The 21558-nt window shown below is 33.6% G+C and overlaps 1 protein-coding gene across 1 annotated transcript in view; it reads left to right on the top strand.

Annotated features, from left to right (window-relative positions):
* LOC129222874 (hemicentin-1-like) overlaps positions 1 to 21558 on the top strand; it is a 91984-nt gene that overhangs the window by 58540 nt on the left and 11886 nt on the right. Inside the window, exons 2-9 of the mRNA XM_054857433.1 lie at positions 13118 to 13453; positions 14198 to 14497; positions 15155 to 15406; positions 16266 to 16547; positions 17601 to 17867; positions 18659 to 18994; positions 19484 to 19777; positions 20452 to 20640. Coding sequence (XP_054713408.1) covers positions 13118 to 13453; positions 14198 to 14497; positions 15155 to 15406; positions 16266 to 16547; positions 17601 to 17867; positions 18659 to 18994; positions 19484 to 19777; positions 20452 to 20640 — 2256 coding nt within the window. The remainder of the gene's footprint in view (positions 1 to 13117; positions 13454 to 14197; positions 14498 to 15154; positions 15407 to 16265; positions 16548 to 17600; positions 17868 to 18658; positions 18995 to 19483; positions 19778 to 20451; positions 20641 to 21558) is intronic.

Raw genomic sequence — 21558 nt, 5'->3', positions numbered from 1 at the left:
TTTTTCCAAATTTAATTGCATTGTATCGTACAACTGAAAATATCCCTTTTCCTTTCCAAAACAGTTCATAGCTTTACAGTACCTACTTAAGTTATGTGAAAACTACTCGATAAATGGCACTTTTGGGGCAGAACATTTTCTTCGAGAGGACCGGTGTTCTCAGTCAGAGGGGTCATTTACATTCTTTTTTTTTTTTTGTTGGGGAATGGTAGGTCCTTTAAAAAGAGTTTCACTGTCAGTGCAAATTTATAAAAGTGTCTTTATGTTAAAGGTTCAAATCTAGACATGTTACCAAATACAAATAGACAATTCGTCAGAACAGAATTGTGAATGTAAAATTATCGTTACCTCAGTTACAATTAGGCTAGTGTGGGGGGATGCAATCAGAGGAGCTAGTAGTCTAAGATACCCAAAATTTCATTCTTTCTATAAAGTTTCCACCATTTTTATTGTACAAAATGGCTTAACATTTTTTGTTGGGTAGACCGGGTCACGTTTACGCAGAGCCCTTTTTTCAAAACGAGTTATATCTGGAGAGCCAACAGTCATAATAGGTTGATGCTGCTCCCTACCAATTATTCTCACAAGTTTTTCACTTTACCCTCCTCTGGGAGAAAGCACGTAAAAACATTTTACTGCAAAATCAAATGTGCACAATAGGAATAATTACGAGAGACACAACATTGGTCCCCAGGCCCGTGTCCAGATTTTCATAAAGGGAGGGGTTTTAATCTTATCTGAGGGAGGGGGGGGGGATTCAATCCCCACAACCTTTAGTTTTACTACAAATTATCGATCCCAGTATGGCGTTTATGCACCTGTAAGTACTGCTGTACCCCCCCCCCCTTTCTCCTAGAAGAATAATTCTGGCTGCTCAAGGGACCAAAGTATTCCTTCATTTTACAGGTTCCCTTTTATCAAACCTTGTTTGTTTCTTTTTAATTAAATCTGTTACCTATGCGGTTTATTGCAACAAGTATTTAAAACTCTCCACGAATTCTTTTTATGTAAGAGAATGCATATCAGATTTTATGTTCTGAAATAAGGCTTAGAACGAGCGTATTGTAGATGCAAATTACATTACTAAACACAATCACTAATACATCTTCATAGCTGCAACATATGCCAAAGTCATCATTACCTCCTTATAATAAGCAATATTAATGCTTTGTATTGGTAGATAATTCAACGGTTCTACCACCACAGTTTTTCCAAATTATTATTTCAGTCGGCAAAGCATCAACAGTTGTAAATTACATAACATTTAAATGTTATGCAAAATTTTTTAAGTTATAAAAGAAGAAAGAAATGCAAGCATTTAGGTCCAACTGAGTTGAATTAGAGGGGGGAAAAATACAGAATTACTGAGTTAAAAAAATTACAGAAAAACTTCAAAGAGAAAGGGAGGGAACGTTAAACGCAGGCTTTCACATTAAAGTTAATTTAAGTCAATCGTTTTCTTCATTTGACATACTTTTTTTTTTCAATGGGAGGGGTTTAACCCCTAAAACCCTCCCCTTGGACACGGCTCTGTTGGTCCCTTCCCCAACAGTTAAAAAAAGAAAAAAAAAAAAAAAAGGTATGTACCAGAAAAAAGGGTCCCCAAATTACAAATTTATTTTCAAATATTTAATAAAATGAAGACTACGAACACCATTTTTGGCAAGCAGAAAATTTACTTGAAATCCTGAGTGAAACAAAACATACCAAAACGAAGAATATAAAGAGTGCGAATTATTTGGCGAACTTGTGTTCGAGGAACTGAACTTCTTCGCCAAGTCGCGAGAAAAGTCGAGTACCTGCTTCCTGTATGTAGAATGGGCTCTATTATTGTTGTCTAGTGAGTCACCTAATAGTGTGAATCACCGGGATTAACATACAACAAATCGGCAAAATAATGAAGCATTGTTATTGTACCTGAGCTGCAGTTCAATGTGAGGGCCAAAGACTGAGGGTTCTTTTCTGTATTGTTAGCAACTTATTCGCATTTTGTATCGATTTTGGCACCCTCTTCTATATTTATCTGTTATTTGTATGTAAATAGATAATCTTATGTTAATCTGCTATGTAGTACTAATAGATGCTAGCTAAACTGCTATCTGAGACGAAGTTTTAATTCTTATATTCAAATCTTAACTGATTAAACTAGATACATAACGTTTTTGTTATCTTTTTAATTCGCTTTAAAATCTTCTAGCTATCATTTGTCAATGTTTTCTTTACTTATTTTTCTCTTGGTAAACATTATTAACCTCCCAATTGTCTTCATTTTGATAGCCATTGAAAAAGTGAAGATAGCATCAAATATTCGCCCAAACAGGATATGCAGCAGAAAATAATTATAAACATAATTATTGGAAATACAAAATTTTTACGTGATACAAGAAAATATCCAGTCAACTCTCGATAACTCTAAGTCCCTAGACACTGGCTAAAACTTTCGAGTTATGGGACACACACGCGCACACACACATATACTTTTCTCCGCACACACCCCACCTCTTAGCCGTAGGCCTTAGGTTCCACCGCCCGGGGGGTCCGCGTAGCGGGCCCCCCGCACGGTTGGGTGCGGCGGTCGATAGTCGTATCATGCTACGGACGCGCTTGATGCTTATTGCGCCGGGGAAGGTCCACACACACATATACTGGTTATTTAGAATTTATATTAATGATGAAACAAAACTAATTTAATTCTTATTCACACCTTTAAACTAATGTATACAATAGCGATATCAGCCTCTGTTTAAAAAAAAATTGAAATAATTATAGAACAATTGAATTGTTAAATTCTAAATGAAACGGTCAAATAAAATATGAAACTTCACTACATTAAAGCTCAGGGTCCGCATGCCTACACGTAGTTTAACCGGTCTGATTGGACCTTGCAGAAAGCTCTTTTTTTTAAAAAATTTATTATTATTATTATTTTTTTTTTTTTTGCGAAGCAACTTTTGATCGCACCCCCAAAGTTATTGACTTGGAATGGGAGTTTGAAGGACAAAACAAACACGACATATTTAGCTTGCCCCAGTCGTCATTAGCTAACATGGAGGATCTTCGATCAGCAACTTATTTGTTAGTCTAACGCCTTACTTATGATCAGTGATCAGGCCACCATGACCAATAAAATATCACCATAGAAACAACTATTAATAAAAGTATATTATTACTAATTGGAAACAATGCAGCTGGAGGTTTAAATTATCAGCTTCTTGCTTAATATTAGCTGTTGCACTTGAAGCCAACGGGTCATGATTTGCTTTTTTTTTTTTTTTTTTTTTTGCAAGAGGTAGCGGGTGTGCTTTTTAATTCAACGCTTTCACCCACCTGCTGCTACTGATTTTCCTTCTAGATTGTTTTCTTTAATTTGTTTAAGTGGCTTTCAGAAGTTCATTAAGCACAGTAGTTCAAACGCTCCGGCAACTGTTGATTTTAATTAACCGATCGTAAAACAGACACCGAAACTTTGCAGGGGTGCGTTTCCTTTTTAAACCACTGGAGAACGGCAGGTGAAAACAGAACATTTTGGGGATAACGAGAACATCTGGCGCGCATGGTCCTTTTAATGCGGGTACCCTGTTGAGGGACTTAAACGTATATTTTCTTAGCACACAACCGTAGTATTTCGTTATCTGTATATTTGATCATCCTGCGAATGTGTTTAAAATTAGCCCCTTCTGAAATTGTATGAAACGAATGGAAATACTGTGGGCAGGCGACATCCTGGTTTAGTTTGAACCTTCCTTCCTGCTTGCATTTGTAAATAAATACGTGAGTGTATATTTTTTGAGACAGTTAAAATTTTTCTTTTTTTAAACTCTCTGCACTGTTAGTATTTTTTTTTTCAGATGTCTCAACAAAAAAGGTAATATACAAACGTAATTTCTTTAGGGGGGTTAGGGGGGGATGAAGTTACAAATTGTACCCAATATAAATATGTTATTTTGGCTGCTGTAATTCAAGGGAAAAAAAACGTTTTTTTTCCTTTAATCTTCTCTCACCAAGATTTTTTTTTTCAGTTTTTTTTTAATGATTTAGTAATTGTCTTTGATAGTTTTCTTTTATCTTTTCAGAAAAAATTTACGTTAATTTATTGTATTAAAAGTAACATGATGGAGTTGCAAAAATATAGCTGTACTTAAGTAGGAATACCTGCTTATGCAGCTTAATTATGCCCTGTTTAATGAGAGTTAATAACCAACAACACATTTATTTTCTTCTTTACTTAAATTTTCAGCATAGGATATCATAGTATTTTATTTAGTTTTCAGGGTGATATTAATGTAAAAAGTTTTTTTTGAATATAAACCTCCGTTTGATATATTTGTAAATGACTACATTTACTATATACCTTTATAGCTTCGTGCTTGTTGACTAATAGAAACAAATATAATCCTGCATCTGAAAAGTTAGTACTATACCTCTCATGTTATTATTCCGTTTACTTAAGTTTTCTTTTTATCATTCATCCTTACTACTAATCACTTCGTAATCTCATATTCAAATAATATTTTTTGTTTGAGATAATTTTGTAACGAAATTTTGTTTTGTTAATGTTTCTGTTACCCTATCTTCTGCAGTCCCGTGCTTTCGTAATGCTTCTGTTGCCCTGTCTTCTACAGTCGCAAATCGTCCCTTTCTCCTTCATTCTTTTTTTCCGCCCGCATTTTCGTTAGAGGTTACTTGATAATTCCGTTGTCAAACTGAAACATATGTTACAAATATCCTCTTAATAGAGCATGAAAGGTTTACAAAATTTAATGAAGAAAAAAAAGTCCATCTTTTGTACTTCTTGAGAAATATCTACCAGAAGTCCACTTGAAACTACCAGCAGGATTTACTCGAGAAGCTTAAAATGGGTACCAGAGGACCAGAGTAATACGGCTTCAACTTCAATATGCGCTTAATTGTTGGCCATTTTTGCGTATTTGCTTTGTGCCTTTGTATTAATTGCGCTATCAAACCAACGCTGTACAGTGGTCAGTAAATTTCAATTGGAAAAAAGCATTTTATGTGCGCAGATGCGAAGTATTTGTTTTGGTGAAGAGTTAATGGCACCATCTGCTGAAATCAAAAGATTCGAGAAGACATTTGCAGGTCATTATCGAATAATTATTGTTTTGCGAATCATAAATTTGTATAAAAAACGAAGACTGGCATTTATGACGTCATAAATGAGATGCTTTTATACTGCTTGGGGTAGCCGTAATTATGAGACAAAGAAGAATCTTCTCCGATGGAAGAAGGGCTGAATGGCGAACTCCTTGCATCCTTTTCATCATTATACCTGAACTATACAATGGAATTTCTTTCAGGAGTTTTTTTTTCTCCTGCAATCTTGGCTTATTTAAACTGATCAGCGATGGAAACGACGCCCATTTGTCTTCAGGAGTTACTCGGGTTGGGAATCATTCTTTTTGTTCGAATAATAAGCGCTCATCTTGCTGCAATGCAATCAAGAACAAAAAGAAGCCATTCTGTGCAGATCGCCGGTCCAATTATTTTGCTGTGATGAAAATAAAGAGTTAACTGATCACTCTGATTCTTACACGAGAGCCTTTTTGTGCTAAAATTGAAAAGCTTTTGTTGTTATCCGGATGCGTTCTACCAATGTATTTTTGTGTTCATGTTCTGCCCTGTAAGAACTTATACTGCATTTAAAATGGCATTGAGTTTTAATTAATCTGTATCCTGTACCTTCAAATGTTCAATATTTTTTTGCAGAAGTTTTTTTTCCCCCTTTTTGTTGGCTGCTTTTGTTTACGCATGTCCAGAACTACAGAAATTAGTGATAATGAAGAGAATATTTGTTATGATGCTATAATTATGGCGCATATTTTCCGACGTAATGTCAATGCACTTCGAAGCCAAAATCGAACTATAGTACTCTTCTACTTAAATATCTGCGTGCTTTTCAAAGTTGGTAATTTCATTCCTAAAAGCAGAATTGGGAATTTTCAACAATAATGGGAGATTAAATTTTAGACTTATCAATAATCCTATATAAAATTGCTTCATTCTCATAAAAGAATATATGTAGTTGTTTAACTGGAAAACTTTAACTCGCATTTACAAACTTCTTACTGTTTCAAAACTTTCAACAAACAATTTCAAAACTTTTTCATTTCTATATTTTTTTCTCTTTAAAGTTGTGATCCTAGCTGATATAAAGTTTTATCCGATGCTAAACTGATGACGTAGAAAAGTAAACAAGTTATAATTAAATGTATAGTGGGGATCTAATTAGCAGTGTAATTAAGAAGGAATAGTTACTGTAGCGAATCAAAATACCAGCTATGTAGAAGCTATTTTTTCTGTAATTATGTTTCTCTAGACATCATAAGAACGGAGATTGCATTTTTTTTTCTTTTTAAATTTAAATTAGTGAGGGGTTTTTAGCATATGGAAGACTAAGTTTCGAAAGTTCTTCGTCTTTTGACGGATTTCTGTTTGTTCAATTTTTTTGAAACTGATTGACACGGAAGAAGATAAAAGTTAAAACGCAATAAATGATCAGTTAATGAGTGAAATCTGTAAAAAAAATGTCCTGGCAAGTTTGCTTTTTTATTTAATTTGTATTATAGGGTTGTATTCTACCTACTCGTTACCTAATGATTCTTGAATGAAGTGAGATACTATGTTATAATTTTATTTCTCAAAATATCATCAAAATTCTTTAGTCTTCAGTTTATATTTTCTAATTTTAAACTTTTCGTAGTAAATTAGTTTTTGAAAATTACGTCTTGAGAATTTTTTTGAACTTTCACTCTCTGATGGATGTAGATTAATGCTAGTAAGTTTATCGTGGTAAGTGGGGATAAATTGACAATTTGAATTTTGTATCGAATTTCCAACAAATATCTGATTTAAACATGTGGGAATATCTCGTTCCTTATTTTAATTATTTCATTTAGTCAAGGACATAGGCATTTACAAATTGAGCGGCATTTGTATTTCACACATTGGAAATGCATCAGTTTATTCTACCAATTGGAAAAATATCTGAAGTATGTGAAAGTGAACTAAACAAATAGAACGAATCGATTTAATAATTATTCACAACTAATTCTATGAAAAAGTCCCCCCCCCCCCCCAAAAAAAAAAGACTCTTGTCTAGCCTAAATGCTTCATACGTTCATACATAAAGATAACATGATTTACAACAACATGTTGTTTGGCGTAGTTGCTCCGTTGAGGGCAACAAATATGACTTCCTACCTGATGTAAGTAAGCACGCGGCAACGGTAACCAAGGATGCCAAGTCTCTTCTCAAGCAAAATAATATGTAGAAGTCAAGACATCCATTCATTCCATCCGCCATGCATGGCAGCGAAAGGCGATCGCCCAAGCGTATCCCTGCCATCTGACCGAACCTATTGTCCTTCGCATTTTGGCGGGTCCGTCCATTTCATTATTTCAAAAGCATCGCAAATGGCGGCAGAGGTGATTCTCATTTTGTTTTCATGGTCAAGTTCGGACGGCTTTTGTCTTAGAGCTAGCTGGGATGGGAAGCTCGGGTGGTGGGTGATATGGTTCCCAGGATTGTGGATGTGGTATGTGCCAGTGCTGAGACGGGGGGGGGGGGGGGAGATAAGGATCAGCGGAAAAGAGAAACGATTCGATCATCGAAAGTGCATTTGATGAATAAAAATTGGCCTTTCGGTGGTTATGTTGGAAAATTGGCGGCAAAATGATGTTTGCGCAGACAAAGGTTGGGTTTTTGAACGATTTTCTCTAAAATAGACAATTTGGGTTTATTGGATTCTCATTGCGAAATGCGTTTTTCCTCTCATGCGAAACTGATGTTGAAATATATAATTTGATGATGCTTTAAAAAAGAAAAGGATTGAGCTTGTAAAAGGCTTTTTTTTTCTTTCTTTATTAGTTTTATGAAAAGCACAATGTTCTTGGAGTTACTAATTTCAAGCTAGATGCATTAGGAAGAATTTCGCTTTTGAAACTTTAGTTTCTTTTGATTTAGAATAGACAGAATGTAACTAATTTTAACACAGTGTGTCTTTTAAGCTATAAAACAAAAGATTTTCGGTTAGGGACATGATTATAGGTGTGTTTTAATTAGGAATGTATTCCTTTTTTTTTGTTCGCAATTTTATTTTACCACTGAATATAATTTAAAAAAAAATAATTTGAATTCTGAAATTTTGAATTCAAATTATGCTTTTCGCAATCCCGAGTTGCAACAGGACCCTACTCATTGGTTACTACCCGTGTATGCACGTTGGCGTGTGTGTATGTATGAGTGCGTATGTGTATGAGCGTGTATGTGTGTAGGACATGAACGCCACTGATCAGGATATATTACCGGGGGACGGAGTTGCGCCTGCAGGTGACGGTGGCGGTTGAAAAAGGCACGGAACATCAAAGGCGGTAAAGTGAGAACAATAAGCAATCGTGATTGCTCAAAAAGAAAAAAGTCTTTTACATATTTAACACGGGTTTCTAAAGTGGGTGTCACGGCATGTTTGGGTACCGCCGGGAGAGGCCAGGGGTGTCGTTAAGTGGCACTCACATCGATATATATATATATATATATATATATATATATATATATATATCTATATATATATATATATATATATATATATATATATATATATATACAGTGGCGCCGACTCCATGGGGCCCGAGGGGGCCCGAGCCCCCTCAAAAATATTTTTGAGGGGGCAGAGCCCCCTCAATAAATCAAGAAAAGTATTAGTTATATTATGTTTTCTAAACTCATAAATTTATCCTTTATTTTCTTGCTTGAAGATAGTTTACCTTGTAAAATACATTCAGTAATGAGTTAAAACAAATAATTATTACGGTAGTAAGCAGGTTAACTGAAAACGAGTAGTGTGAATAATGTTACAGTGCTGCAAGCACACTTAGAATTTGTCACAGTGCGCGAACTTACGGGTCAAATCTGTTGCCGGTGGGCAGCGCTGCGGCGAGCTCATCTAAGTGTTGCTGATCTAGAAAAAATATATGAGGGTTTGATTTGTATATTAAAGGGATGCGTGATAGTTTTGAATACTTTTGGGAATTGTGTTTAAAAGAAAAATCGTTACAAAATGATGATCCTTCGCTTCCTCGGAATCGACGTATACCAAAGTACGAAGCCAGTTCACCGCACGCTTTCAAAATCCCAAAGGCAATTTACATTGAGGTTTGTGAAATGGTGCAATCTTGCGTTATTGGGCTGTTTGCATCAACTGGACTCACACAGATCATTGCAGTTGAACAAAAGTGCTTTGCTTTTATTTAACAGAGGCGAAACAAATTTTAAAAAATCGAATTTTCAAAAATAACCTAGACATTGAGAGACTGCGTTTACACTTGAATATGTTAGCCGGCATAACTAATGAAAAAACAAATGGTCTTAAAAAAAACATGAGTAAATTAAATTACCTTTTTACGAAAATACTGTGTGTGTTTGTATTTATTTTTTCCTATTTTCAAAGCCAAAAAATATGTGTCAGGCTTGTTGAGTTTTTGGGGTTCTAATGTTGATTACATGACTTTACAATGCTTTAAAAAAAACTTTAAAACTCACTATTTTTCATCTCAAATTTAGAAAATTTCCCCCGGTCCCCCCCCCCCCTCATTTTTTTAAAAAAGTCGGCGTCTCTGGGAGTGCCTTTCCATTCAAGTCAAGTGTCCTTCCTACCTTATAATATCAATGCTTAGCTACGGCACTGCACGGTTCCCCATAAAATAGAACAAAAAAAATCTCTTACTAAGACAAGTGATATAATTTAAAAGTTGAACCAGAAAATTTGTAAACCAATTTTTAGATTCTTTTACTTCGAAAACGCCGTGTCACATACTGTTTATTTGTTAGAATTATACACACTAGAAAATATGGCATTTTCAAGGTTCAAAAATCTGACCTTTATTTGGGGTGGGGGAACTCCGAGGGATTACATAACACCCTAAACCCCCGGTGATGTCCAGCCCCCCCAATAATTTTTGCAAGTCGGCGCCCCTGTATATATATATATATATATTAGAAATAGACTAGGGTGCCATGAGATAATTCTGATTCTTTTAAGGATGCCGCCGATCCGAAAAGTTTGGGAACACCTCATTTAACACTTTGTCTTTTATTTATTTAAAAAAAAAACTTAGTGCAAACCCAAATTACTTTCAATGAGACTGTTATTAGTGGGGTGTTTTAGTTATGAACTCAGTTTTTAAAAATATTGCTTGCACGCAACAACTAGTGTAGCGTTTTCCATCTCCGCAAACATTGAGGGGAAAAAAATTATGGTAATGCTGCCAATCGTGATTTTTCCAGATTTTAATAAGTTGGAATTTTTTTTTCTTTCATATTTTAATGGTTGTGGAAATCAGTTTTCTTATACTTATTAAAGTGCTTATAATCTGAAAAATCAGTACCAAAAATTGCAAATTATTTAAACAGAAGTCAAATGCGAAGAAACCAGCGAGACGATATTTATTCTCAGAGAAATAAAATATCGTTTCAAAGATATGTACGAATAAAAAGAAAAAAAAGTAGTCTTTGGAAAACAGTTTTTGTTTATTTACTTTTGTCCAGCAACACGTTTCAATTTTCGCTTTTGAATGCCTCTTCGTCGCAAATAGTGCTTCATATTTCAAAATGTGTGACAACGAGCGACAAAAGTCAAAATGAAACTGGCACCCACGAAAAGACATTTTATTTGCCCTTAATCCTCGCATACGATGTTTGCGGAAAGAATAAAAAGAAGTATTAAATCGCCGCTGGAAAATGCCCTTCATCCCCAGATGCTGGCACGAAACTAACCCCCTGGAGCAGCGAATTCTCAAAAGAAAATATTCATCGCCTGCATCTGAACTTCCTGAATCAAAAAGCCGGTTGGACCGGTGTTTGTCTAGTGTCAAACCCTATCCTAAAACCAAACACAGCTGCCTGTCCTTTCCAAGACGTTTTTGTCGTCTTGCACGTCTTTGACCCGGCCAAACGCACCAAGTTTCCCCACCCTAAGGCGCAAGAAAATACATCTTGCCTTTTGTTATTAGTTTTTTGGGTGTTATTTTTGAAAGAAGATGGTGAGAAGTTTTGGAGTCTTGTGAGAAAGAAGCCTTATCGAAGATTGAATAGTTTTGAGATGGTGTAATGTGTCTGTGGGACTGACTGAAGTTGTTACTGTTTAATTCCGCTTCGAGTGTGGAATGAATGTTTCATGCCTCTTATCATTTTTAATGACAGAGAATCAACTTTGAAAAACAAAAAAAGATGCGTCAAGTTCAGCTAATATTTACAAAACGATTGCGAAAAGAAAAGAAAAAAATCATTCAGTTACACGCTTAAAAATCGTTTGAACAACCGATACACTTAGTTTTCTTATGATCAACATTGCCCAATAACTTTGCTTTTTGGATCAGACTCTGGTCATAAAAATATGAAAAAAAAAAAAATTAATTTGAATTTTTGGCATCTTGAATTTAAATTATGTTTTTCGCAATCACGAGCGTGTGTGTTTGTGTAGGCGCAAGTGTGTGGGTGCGTGGGTGCGTAAGTGTATGTATGCATGTGTGTGAGTGAGTGTTGTGTACGTGCGTGTAGGTGTTCGTGTGTGTGTGTGTGTATGCGTTCGTGTGTGTGTGTAGGCGTTCGTGTGTGTGTGTCTGTGTATGCGTTCGTGTGTGTGTGTAGGCGTTCGTGTGTGTGTGTGTAGGCGTTCGTGTGTGTGTGTGTGTAGGCGTTCGTGTGTGTGGGACATGGACGCCACCGCCCAGCAGAAGTGGATTTCGGGGGACAGTGCTCAGGACCAGCCGCGCCGCCGCCGGTGGACGGTGGTGCTGCAGGCCTGGGCCAAGCTGAAAAAGGCACGGACGCCAAAAACGGTCAAGTGAGAATGATAAGCAATCGTGATTGCTCAAAAAAAAAAAAAAAAAAGGATGGGGGGGGGGGGGGGGGGACCAACGACGACCCAGTGTTAAGTGTCCAGAAATGAAGATGTTTGAAAATTGAGAAAATTAAATATTCATAGGCAAGAGTACATTTACCAGAAGACTTGTAACGGTGTAGAGTAAACTTTTAAATTGCAGTGCTTCTTCATTCAACAATTGTAAAACAAAAGCAGCTTTCCAGAACAAGCAACATTGATGCGAAAAGCTCAATGCTCGCTACGTCACCAATAAAATTTATTACAAAACAAGTAAAATAAAATAATAATAAGCAATAATTTACATAGAAAAGAAAGTACAATTGGCAAACAAGTCAAGCACTTTTAGCATATCATCAATGAGGTTAGGGGGCTAGATATGATGGGTGGGACAAAATATGTCTTAAAGTAAGAACAATTTCTAAAAGAAGTAACTTATAACTAAAATGGTTTCTTTTGGTCAACGACATTTTATTAAACTCATATTATATAACTCATATTAAACAAAAAAAAGTATGCTCTTGCATATGTCTAAATTTTTAACCTATTTAGACCCAATCTAATTTCCCCATCTACACCTGTTATAGTTCTGTGGTTGGGGATGCCTCTGATCTTAAAAAATTGAACTTGGTGGCAGATTATTTTTCAACTAACAAATAAAAATCTATGTAAAGGCACAAAAAGCAGTAAGATTATTGAATGACTTAAGCCAACGCTGAATGGATAATTGGGTAAAGGGAGATGGCATTAGTTTTTAATATCATTTTACCAATGAAAATTATTTTCCATAACTTTGACTTTTTTCATAAATTCAATTCAATTTCTTCTATTTTATGAAAATAAGACATCTTAAAACGATTTTTAGGGGCTGCTCATAAATAGTGTCACACTATTATTAAAAAAAAAAAAAAAAAAAAAAAAAAAAAAAAAAATAGCTCCCTCCATTTTTAGCTTTGTGACATGTCGCGTTGTTTTTTGTAAGCATATTCTAGCAGAAAATGCGTGATGTCACACGTCTTGTTACTCCCTTGTCACAAACTCTAACAACTTCCCCTCAAACCGTTGCATTACTTGTGGACAGCTCCTTAATTTCTTAATAATATGCCCTAGATGAAAAACAGCTGTCAACAAATAAGCTTGATTTTTCAATTTCCATTGCTAAAGTGTTTCTCATGAATTAAATATGTTCATCTCTAAATAAAATTTATTTATTTTCTTTCCAGCTTTCTGTTGCATTTGGGGCCAAACTATCGACGAGAGAGATGTTGTCGAAGGACAACGCATCACCCTTCCTTGTCGCTTCAATGTGAACAGAAATTTACCCGACGTGGTGTATTACTGGATGATCATCAACGACACGAGGCAGGATGTCATATCGTGGAACGATGCATCTTATGTGTCTTCATACCAAGTGTCTTTCTCACCGCAGGATGGTCGATATGATCTTACCATTTCTAAGGCGGAATACAAACAAGACAATTCGGAATTTGAATGCAGATTGAAAGAAACTGATGGTGGAAAAGTTTCTACTTTTGCCAAATTCAAAGTTACAGTTTTATGTGAGTTCCCTTTGTTCAAAAACTTTTTTAACAAGAAAATTTTGGCTGCTGTTTTATTTAAGTCCCAATTTTCGCAGTTTGAAATGTTTTACCCAAGGAAAAACTAGAGGGCGCTTTGTGAACAGTAAAATACGTTAGTGAAGGGCAAAATTATTGTTGAGCTTTTTTGATGCTGTGTTGTGTATGTTATTATTTTGCAATTTGTGGGTGTAATAACATTAATTTTTCTTTTATTGCAGTAAAATAATTTGAACATTGAACACACCATCAAAGGAACTAATTCGAAAGAGCATTTTCAAATTTTATTATATTTTGCTGGAACAAACTGGAACTAGTTCGACTTTAAATGTTTTGTTTGCAAAACTACTATTTTTCTCTTCATACCTGTTTCTACTATTGCGAAAATAATCTTATTCGAATTTTAGGCGTTGATATAACAGTAAACACACTCCGTAATACATAGCGCGTAAAGTGGATTCTAAAGGAACCCATATACTAGCTAGTGCTGCCATCTATTAGTTACTTTTTCAAATTTAATGCGATCTTTTTTAAAGTGCTTTACGTCATTTCACTTCTCCTTTTATGAGTAATTAGGTGATTATTCAAAGATATAGTTTTAATTTCATTACTGCTGAATTTATTTATCAACAATAGTTATTAAAAAATCATGGTCAAAAACTTTGTTTTAAAAATTTATAGTTTATGTAAATGAAAATTATAAATGCTTTTGTTCAAATGTTTCAGTACCACCAGGACCACCCCAGATTTCTCCACCTAAGCCTGTAGCAAGGGAAGGAGAAACGTTTGCTCTTTCATGCATGAGTCAAGGTGGCAGTCCTGATCCAATGGTTCAGTGGTATAGAGATGATGTCCCACTTTCAGCCCAACTTCAGAAAGGTGGTTCAAGGGACAGACCTACAGCAAGTGTCTTGTCAATCAACCCTCGCATGGAAGATGATAATGCCACCTACAGATGTGCTGTATGGAATCGTGCTATAAGGGAGGAAATGAAGATGCAAGCTTCGGTTACTCTTAGAGTTCAATGTAGGTTAAATTATGGTTTAAAAAATACTTTAATGTTTGAACTGCTGAAATATGATTTCATGATAGTAGCACAAAATAGTAATGCTTCTAGCATAAACCTGGAAGGGCACTTGTAATAAATGTCAATATTTCTATATTGTTAAAATTACAAAAAAAAAAAAAAAAAAAAAAAAAAAAAAAAAAAAAAAAAAAAGTTTTTAACGTGCATATTTTTGAATTTTTAAAAGTGTGTGGTGCCTTCTTGCACCATGACGAAAAATAAGTAATCATACCAATATTTAAAAAGAAATAAAAAAAAACCTATTTAAAAAAGTATAATTCACTTTAAAGCTTCTTAATTTTATCACAATAATATAAGTTGCATGTGAATAAAGATTTTCCACCGAAAGCTAACCCTTAAAAATGTGTAGGAACCCTGATATAGCTACTAGAATGTGTGGTAAAAATTACTAACAAAACTAAAGTGTTGAAGCTAAAAAAATGTAATAATAATAATAACAATGGCAATTAGAAGTTTACTTAACTCATGATTATTTTATAAAAAGGATTTCTATTAGCAATTATATTGCAGAGAATCCCGTTTTGCAGAAGATAATACATTAGTTGTGTTTTTATTTGTACTTTTAACCAAAATTTACAATAAACTTGAAATCACAGATGCTCCAAGGATCAAAGTTGGACCTTATAATCCTCTACGAGTGATGGTGAACGGTGATGCCACCTTGACTTGTTCTGTGTCTGCTAACCCACCGGCCCGCTCTGTACGGTGGTTAAAATCTGGTCACCTCTTGTCACACACACCAAATCATTCAATCCTCTCTGTAAAACCTGATGACAGTGGGACTTACACTTGTATTGCAGAAAACAAAATTGGAGAAGCACAGATTAATTTGGAGTTAGCTGTCCTTTGTAAGTGATTGCTTTTTTTTAATCATGTTTTTACTTTTTATTTTATACAATTGTATAGTATGTATATTTGCATGTATTTTGTATTTATTTAAAAAATTATTATATTAAGTATTTTTGTATTTATATTCAAGATTTATATTGTGATATCAAACATCTACCTATTTATTGGTAATATTTTTTTCTGTTTCATGTTTAAATTTGTGTAGGAAATATTTTACTTTTCTTCAAATAAACCTGAATAAAACTTCATAGATGAAAAACATATTTTTTAAACAGAAATTTTATTTATAAATTAAGGTTTATGTTTGTTGGGGGGAAATTTAGTTTTTCCATAGTGTTTTTGGGCATATTTTAACTGTGTTTAGGTATAAGTGCACATTTCTCTCATAATATTTTTTTTCAACAATCCTGATTGTACTCGCATTAGATGTTTGAATTGGGTGCATCCTCTTTTAGACTTTAAAAGTTTTTTGAGGTCAAAGCACAGCCCCCCTTCTCTCACACTCCAAAATCTAAAAATTATCCAAGATTTGAATATCTTCTATTAGCATTATAAATGTAGTTTAAAATTCAAACTGATCTAAGATCAACTGATACTTTACACTGAAAATGAAAAATTAAATTCTACTGAATGGAAGAATTTCATAAACTAATTTATTTCATTTCAAATACTTGAAATATTTGTGCTCGATCTCTCTTCTTTCAATATTTTTAAATGAGTTTTTTTTCTCAGCAGTAGGCTTTTCAAATCATAGTTTGACGTTTGGTGATTAAATTTAAGTGTATTTAAATTGAATAGCTGCATTTGAATGCAAGTTCTTTGATGTATTTGTTCAACTGATGATATTTTTCTCAACAGATGGTCCAACAGTTAATTTGCTGCCAGAGAAAGAAGTATCTCTTGGAGATTCCCTTGCAGTGAAATGCAATGTTGCTTCAAACCCACCTCCGCACACTATAGAATGGTTTAAAGTGGACGATCCCTTTTTCAGGCAAAATGGGGATACTTTGAGGTTAGACTCAGTCTCTTCTGAAGACTCTGGAAAATATATTTGCAAGGCAACTACAATAGCTCGACCTTCTGGTTCTTCTATGCAAAGGGAATCCACTGCAAATTCATCCATTACTATTCATATTCGTCGTAAGTATTTTCAGACTGTAATTATGTACTTTCACTCTTGAATTTACTATTGACTATATTGTCACAATGAATACTCAAAGAATGGAAATACATTGTGCTTTGATAATCTTTTTTGAAATTTCTTTAAGATGTAAAAAACAATGTTTGAAGTAAAACAAAGTGATCTCGATTAGAAATTTTGGAAGAGTGAAATTTGGAAGGCAAAGATTGTATTTTTGTTTCAATCATATCATAATTCTGTTATTAGCAAAAAAATAGTATTTGCACTGAAGTAAAAAACAATTATTTTATAGCAATATGTGTTACATGGACTAGTTCCCAAAGGATTAAGAAGACTTGAAAATGATGATACTGTTTAAAGTTCAAACACTCTCAAATTAACATCTGAATTGAAAGTTGTTTAATTTATAGTAATGACATTATGTACCATAGAGATTTAAATGCAACTAAGCAGTCTTGAATCGTTTTTTATGACTCTAGTGGAATTCACGAATAAAAAATAATATCCTCAGGCAAAAAGTTAAATTTCATTGCAGTTTTTGAAGATTATAATTTACCAAGGATCTATTACAACATACTAAATCTTGTTGTACTTTAAAACAAATGCACGTCGGTTACCTTCTCTTCACTTAATCTGGAAATTGTAAAAAACAGAAAAGTTTACTGCAATGAAAAATTAAATTAAATCAAATAAAAATTAATCAATTGAATCAATCTGGTTTTTTGCCCCAAAATAAAATTAGTTGTAATCGGATCTACTTTTGTTTATTCAACCATGCCATACACAGGACTCATAAAATGCTGTACTCAGAATCATTTTCTAATTTCACATGTTGCAATACTCATTTCTTTCTAATTACTTTTGCCTCACATTTTACATGTTTTGTAAATAGTAATGTAGGCTTACTATAAAGGATGAATTTTAGGATGACTTTTGTTGAAATTTTTATTATGTTTAACTTTAATTCTTAACAACAGCCTTTCATAGCGTGAAATGAAATTTTGTTGATATAGACAAATTTAATCTCAAGATTTTTTTCCTTAAAATTTTAGACAAACCCGGAGAAACAATTATCCAGCCATCTACTCTGGAAGCTGTGACTGGCAAGCCCTTTTCATTGATATGTGCTGCAAAGCCTCCTGGTTATCCATTACCCGAATACAGATGGTGGCGTGAAGGCCAAGAAAAAATAGTGCTCAGTCAGAAAGCCAACTACACTTTGCTATCTGCCCATGTGAGCCACGAGGGACAGTACTATTGTCAAACCCAAAATAATTTAGGATATGGATCTATTGCCTCTGCCTATCTTACAGTTTATGGTATGAAAACTGTTGAATATTGCATAGTTAGTAATTTTACAGCAATATTGTCTCTTTGCACATTAAACTGAAGTAATTTTTTTGCTTTAAAACTATTACAAAAGGGAAGTATTTAGCAATAGATACACCTTTATTAGGATTTTAACGATTAAATTACTAATTGTGCAATTGATATTCCTCTTAAATCATATTTAATATATCTTTAACCAAGTAATTCTTTTTTTAGAGAATTTTAATAGTTAAATATGTAGTTTTTCATGTATATTATTTATGTTTGAAAGATAATGCATTGTTGGAATATGTTCAGCAAATCTTAAATGTCATGTAAAAATCTCAATTAACTGTCAGATAAATAGTTCGAAAATGGGTAAAAGATTTTATGTTTAAAAATGTAGACAGCAGTGGCTTTTGAAAAATTAAAGAGGATAAATAATGAAATTCAATTAATAACTGTTTTCAGTTATTAATTGAATTTCATTATTTGTTCGCTTTAATTTGCAGTTTTTATTCCTTTACCTTGCTTTTACATTTAAATGATAATTTAATGTGTAGTAAACTCCTGATGATCCACATTGTGGTTTATTCTCACTCACTTTTCTATGATGATACTACACAAAGTGCAGAAAAGCAAATAAATACTTGTAAAGATTTTCTTTTAACATTTTAAAATGCCCCAATTCTTTCCTGTTTAAAGAACCAAAATTGTAGAATTAGTACAAAACGTCAATTTTAAGACAACCAGTATCATTTTTGTAGGCAATAGATTCTTATGACTTCTTTCACCTTTTTAGAACCCGTATCTCTCACCATTCCTTTGAGACCTCAGATGGTCAAAAAAGAAGCTGATGACAAATTCAGTCTAACTTGTCGTGCCAGAGGAAAGCCAATGCCTCAAGTTCAGTGGACACACGAGGGCCAGGTTATCCCAGCTGACAGCGGATTCTTTAAGATCATCAACACAAACAACATTGAAGACAACAATGTGAATTCCTTGAAGAGCACACTTTTGTTCGAAGGGAGGGACAGGAAGAACGGAAAGCTCACATCTGATGACCGCGGGAGATATGCCTGTGCATATGGTAATGGCTTTGGAGAAGTGTCTTCTGAATTGACTTTGAAAATAGAACGTAAGTTATGCTTTATTTTTTATCGCAATTTTGTGCATTTTGTTATATTCTATCTATAAATTGAAAGGAAAAGACAAAAAGTTAAATTTTTGATCCCACTTTTTCTCTTGATTTCAAAAGTAGATAATTTAAAACCATAATCAAGTATTTGCTGGAATTACTGTTACATATGTTGGTTTATGTAAGAAAAACAAGCGAAACAAATTAAGAATCTAAATCACTATTTCTTAGTTTTTAGTTGCATTATGGTTTAAACTATTTGTGTCACCACTTTTTAAAAACCAAAGCACTACCACTGAACTGAGTCGTCTTCTCACCGCTTTTTATTAAACCTAAAATGTGTCAGCAAAAATAAATCTACTTTGTTAATGCTTGTTAAGATTATAAACTGAGCTTTAAACATTATTATACTGTATTATATACTTATATTTTAGTATCCATATGACATATAGATAATATTTTATAATGTAAACATTATTTTATTTATAGATTCTCCAATTGTGAAGCACACGTATAACAGAGTGGCTTTTGATCTTAGAGAAACTGCTGTACTTAAATGCATAATGCAAGCATTCCCTGCTCCTAAGTTTGAGTGGTACCACTACGGACGAGTGATTGACAGCTATGGCAATCATGGTTTAAATGATACTGAAATAGGAAGTGATAACTATATTGGAATTTTATCAATAAAAGATTTATCAGAAGATGACTATGGTGATTACACTTGCCGTGCTCGAAACCAAGCTGGAGACAAAAAGACCATCATTAAACTTGTGAAAAAAGGTAAATGAAATTTTAAATTAAAAAATGTATTTGAAAATTAAAAGGCTTTCTATTTTAAGTAAAAGTTTAATTTCTCCAATTGAGTTCTTTGAATTTAAAATAATCCTCAATGATTAGTAAGATAATTTTATGTCTTAAGTTTCTTGAACATAAAATAACACTAGATACCTGTGAATGATATTTATGATTACAATGTTTATTTTTCCCTTAGTTTTTGAAAAAGATATAAAGGCAGGAGAAATTGCAGATCCCTTCAAAGCAATACATTTATTCAAACAATATATAGACTGACTGTTTTTGAGAGAGAGTAGGAGGCATTTAAAGTTTAGCTATTGCTCATGTGTTAAAATTGTAATGTTGTGGAAAATTAAAAAAAAAATAAATAAATAAATAAAATAAACTTCATAAAATTATGCTATCATAATTCATGTAACATGTATCCTCCCCCCCCCCATAAGATTTCAAGATTTCCCTTCTCAGACAAACTCTTTCAATTTGTGGTTATTTATTACACATATAAGCTATATGACCAACAAATCTACTACCGACAGGCATATTCTGCATTTTTCATATTAATTTACATTTAAAATATTTTTATTCCTAAAAAAAACAAGATATTTATTTTTTAAAACACTTTGTGGTTCTCTATAATATTTACCCATTTAATCTTCTAGGGGTTCCTGAAAAACCAACAAATGTGGAATTGGTTGACACTAGCTCAGATAAAGTAACCCTAAGATGGAATGAAGGATTCAATGGAGGTTATGCGAGCACTGAATATTTGATCACTTACTGGCCTGCTGCTGGGAATGCGAGAGGAAGAAATGAATCATGTAGATCTCAGAATGTTTGTGAAATCATTGGTATGAGCTCTATAGAATATATACTAAAACCTGTCTACAACGATACAGTTGGGACCTAAAAGAAATATTGTTATAGACAGGTCATTGTTATAGACAGTTCGATTATTTATGCTGAAATTTTGCTGGGACCAAGGAAAATATTGTTATCGACAGGCAAGGGTGCCCATATGCAAAATTTTAAGGGGGGCTCAGATATTTTCCTCATGGTTTACAGGATGTTCCCCATAGAAACAGATTTCAATACATATTATAGTTATTAAAATTTGACATTTTTAATAACTTATTCAATAATTGCTGGAGAAGAAATGTTTTTGCATTTTTGCAGAGAAAAATGTACTAAAAGCAAGAAAATTCTAATTTAAAAGGGGGGGGGGGCCTTGAGCCCCCCATACCCCCTCATATGGGCGCCCTTGTAGACAGGTTTATTGTTATAGACAGTATTGATGTACACAAGTTTCGCTGTACTTTATATTTGTAAAGAAATAAAAACCAGACTGGCTAATTTTTAAAAATTTAAATAAAAAGCACATTAGCTGATAAATCAGTTAATTTACCTTGTAGCACCTTTTAAAAAGTTTTAATTACAGAATGAATGATTATAATAATGAAAGACTTAGACACATAAGCTATATATATATGTATATATATATTTATTTATTTTAAAACTTTTGAAAAGTTGTTATATCCTTTTACATATGCTCTATCATTTTGAGGTGCTTTCTTTTTTACCGCTTTTCTGCTCACGTTTCTAAAAACAATTAATTCCTGAGTTTTTGAAATGTTCAAAGTAAGAATTAATTCTGGTGTAATATGCCTGTTTTCCCACAGCCTACTGAAACGTTTTTAGTGTCTGACCCACACAGATAAAAATTGTTTTATAATATGACTTGCAAAATGCAATGATTCAATGCATGTGAT

Source organism: Uloborus diversus, chromosome 5, assembly GCF_026930045.1.
Source record: "Uloborus diversus isolate 005 chromosome 5, Udiv.v.3.1, whole genome shotgun sequence".
NCBI lineage: Eukaryota > Metazoa > Arthropoda > Arachnida > Araneae > Uloboridae > Uloborus > Uloborus diversus.
The sequence above is the reverse complement of the archived record's forward strand: the minus strand, read 5'-3'. Positions and strand labels throughout refer to the sequence as shown.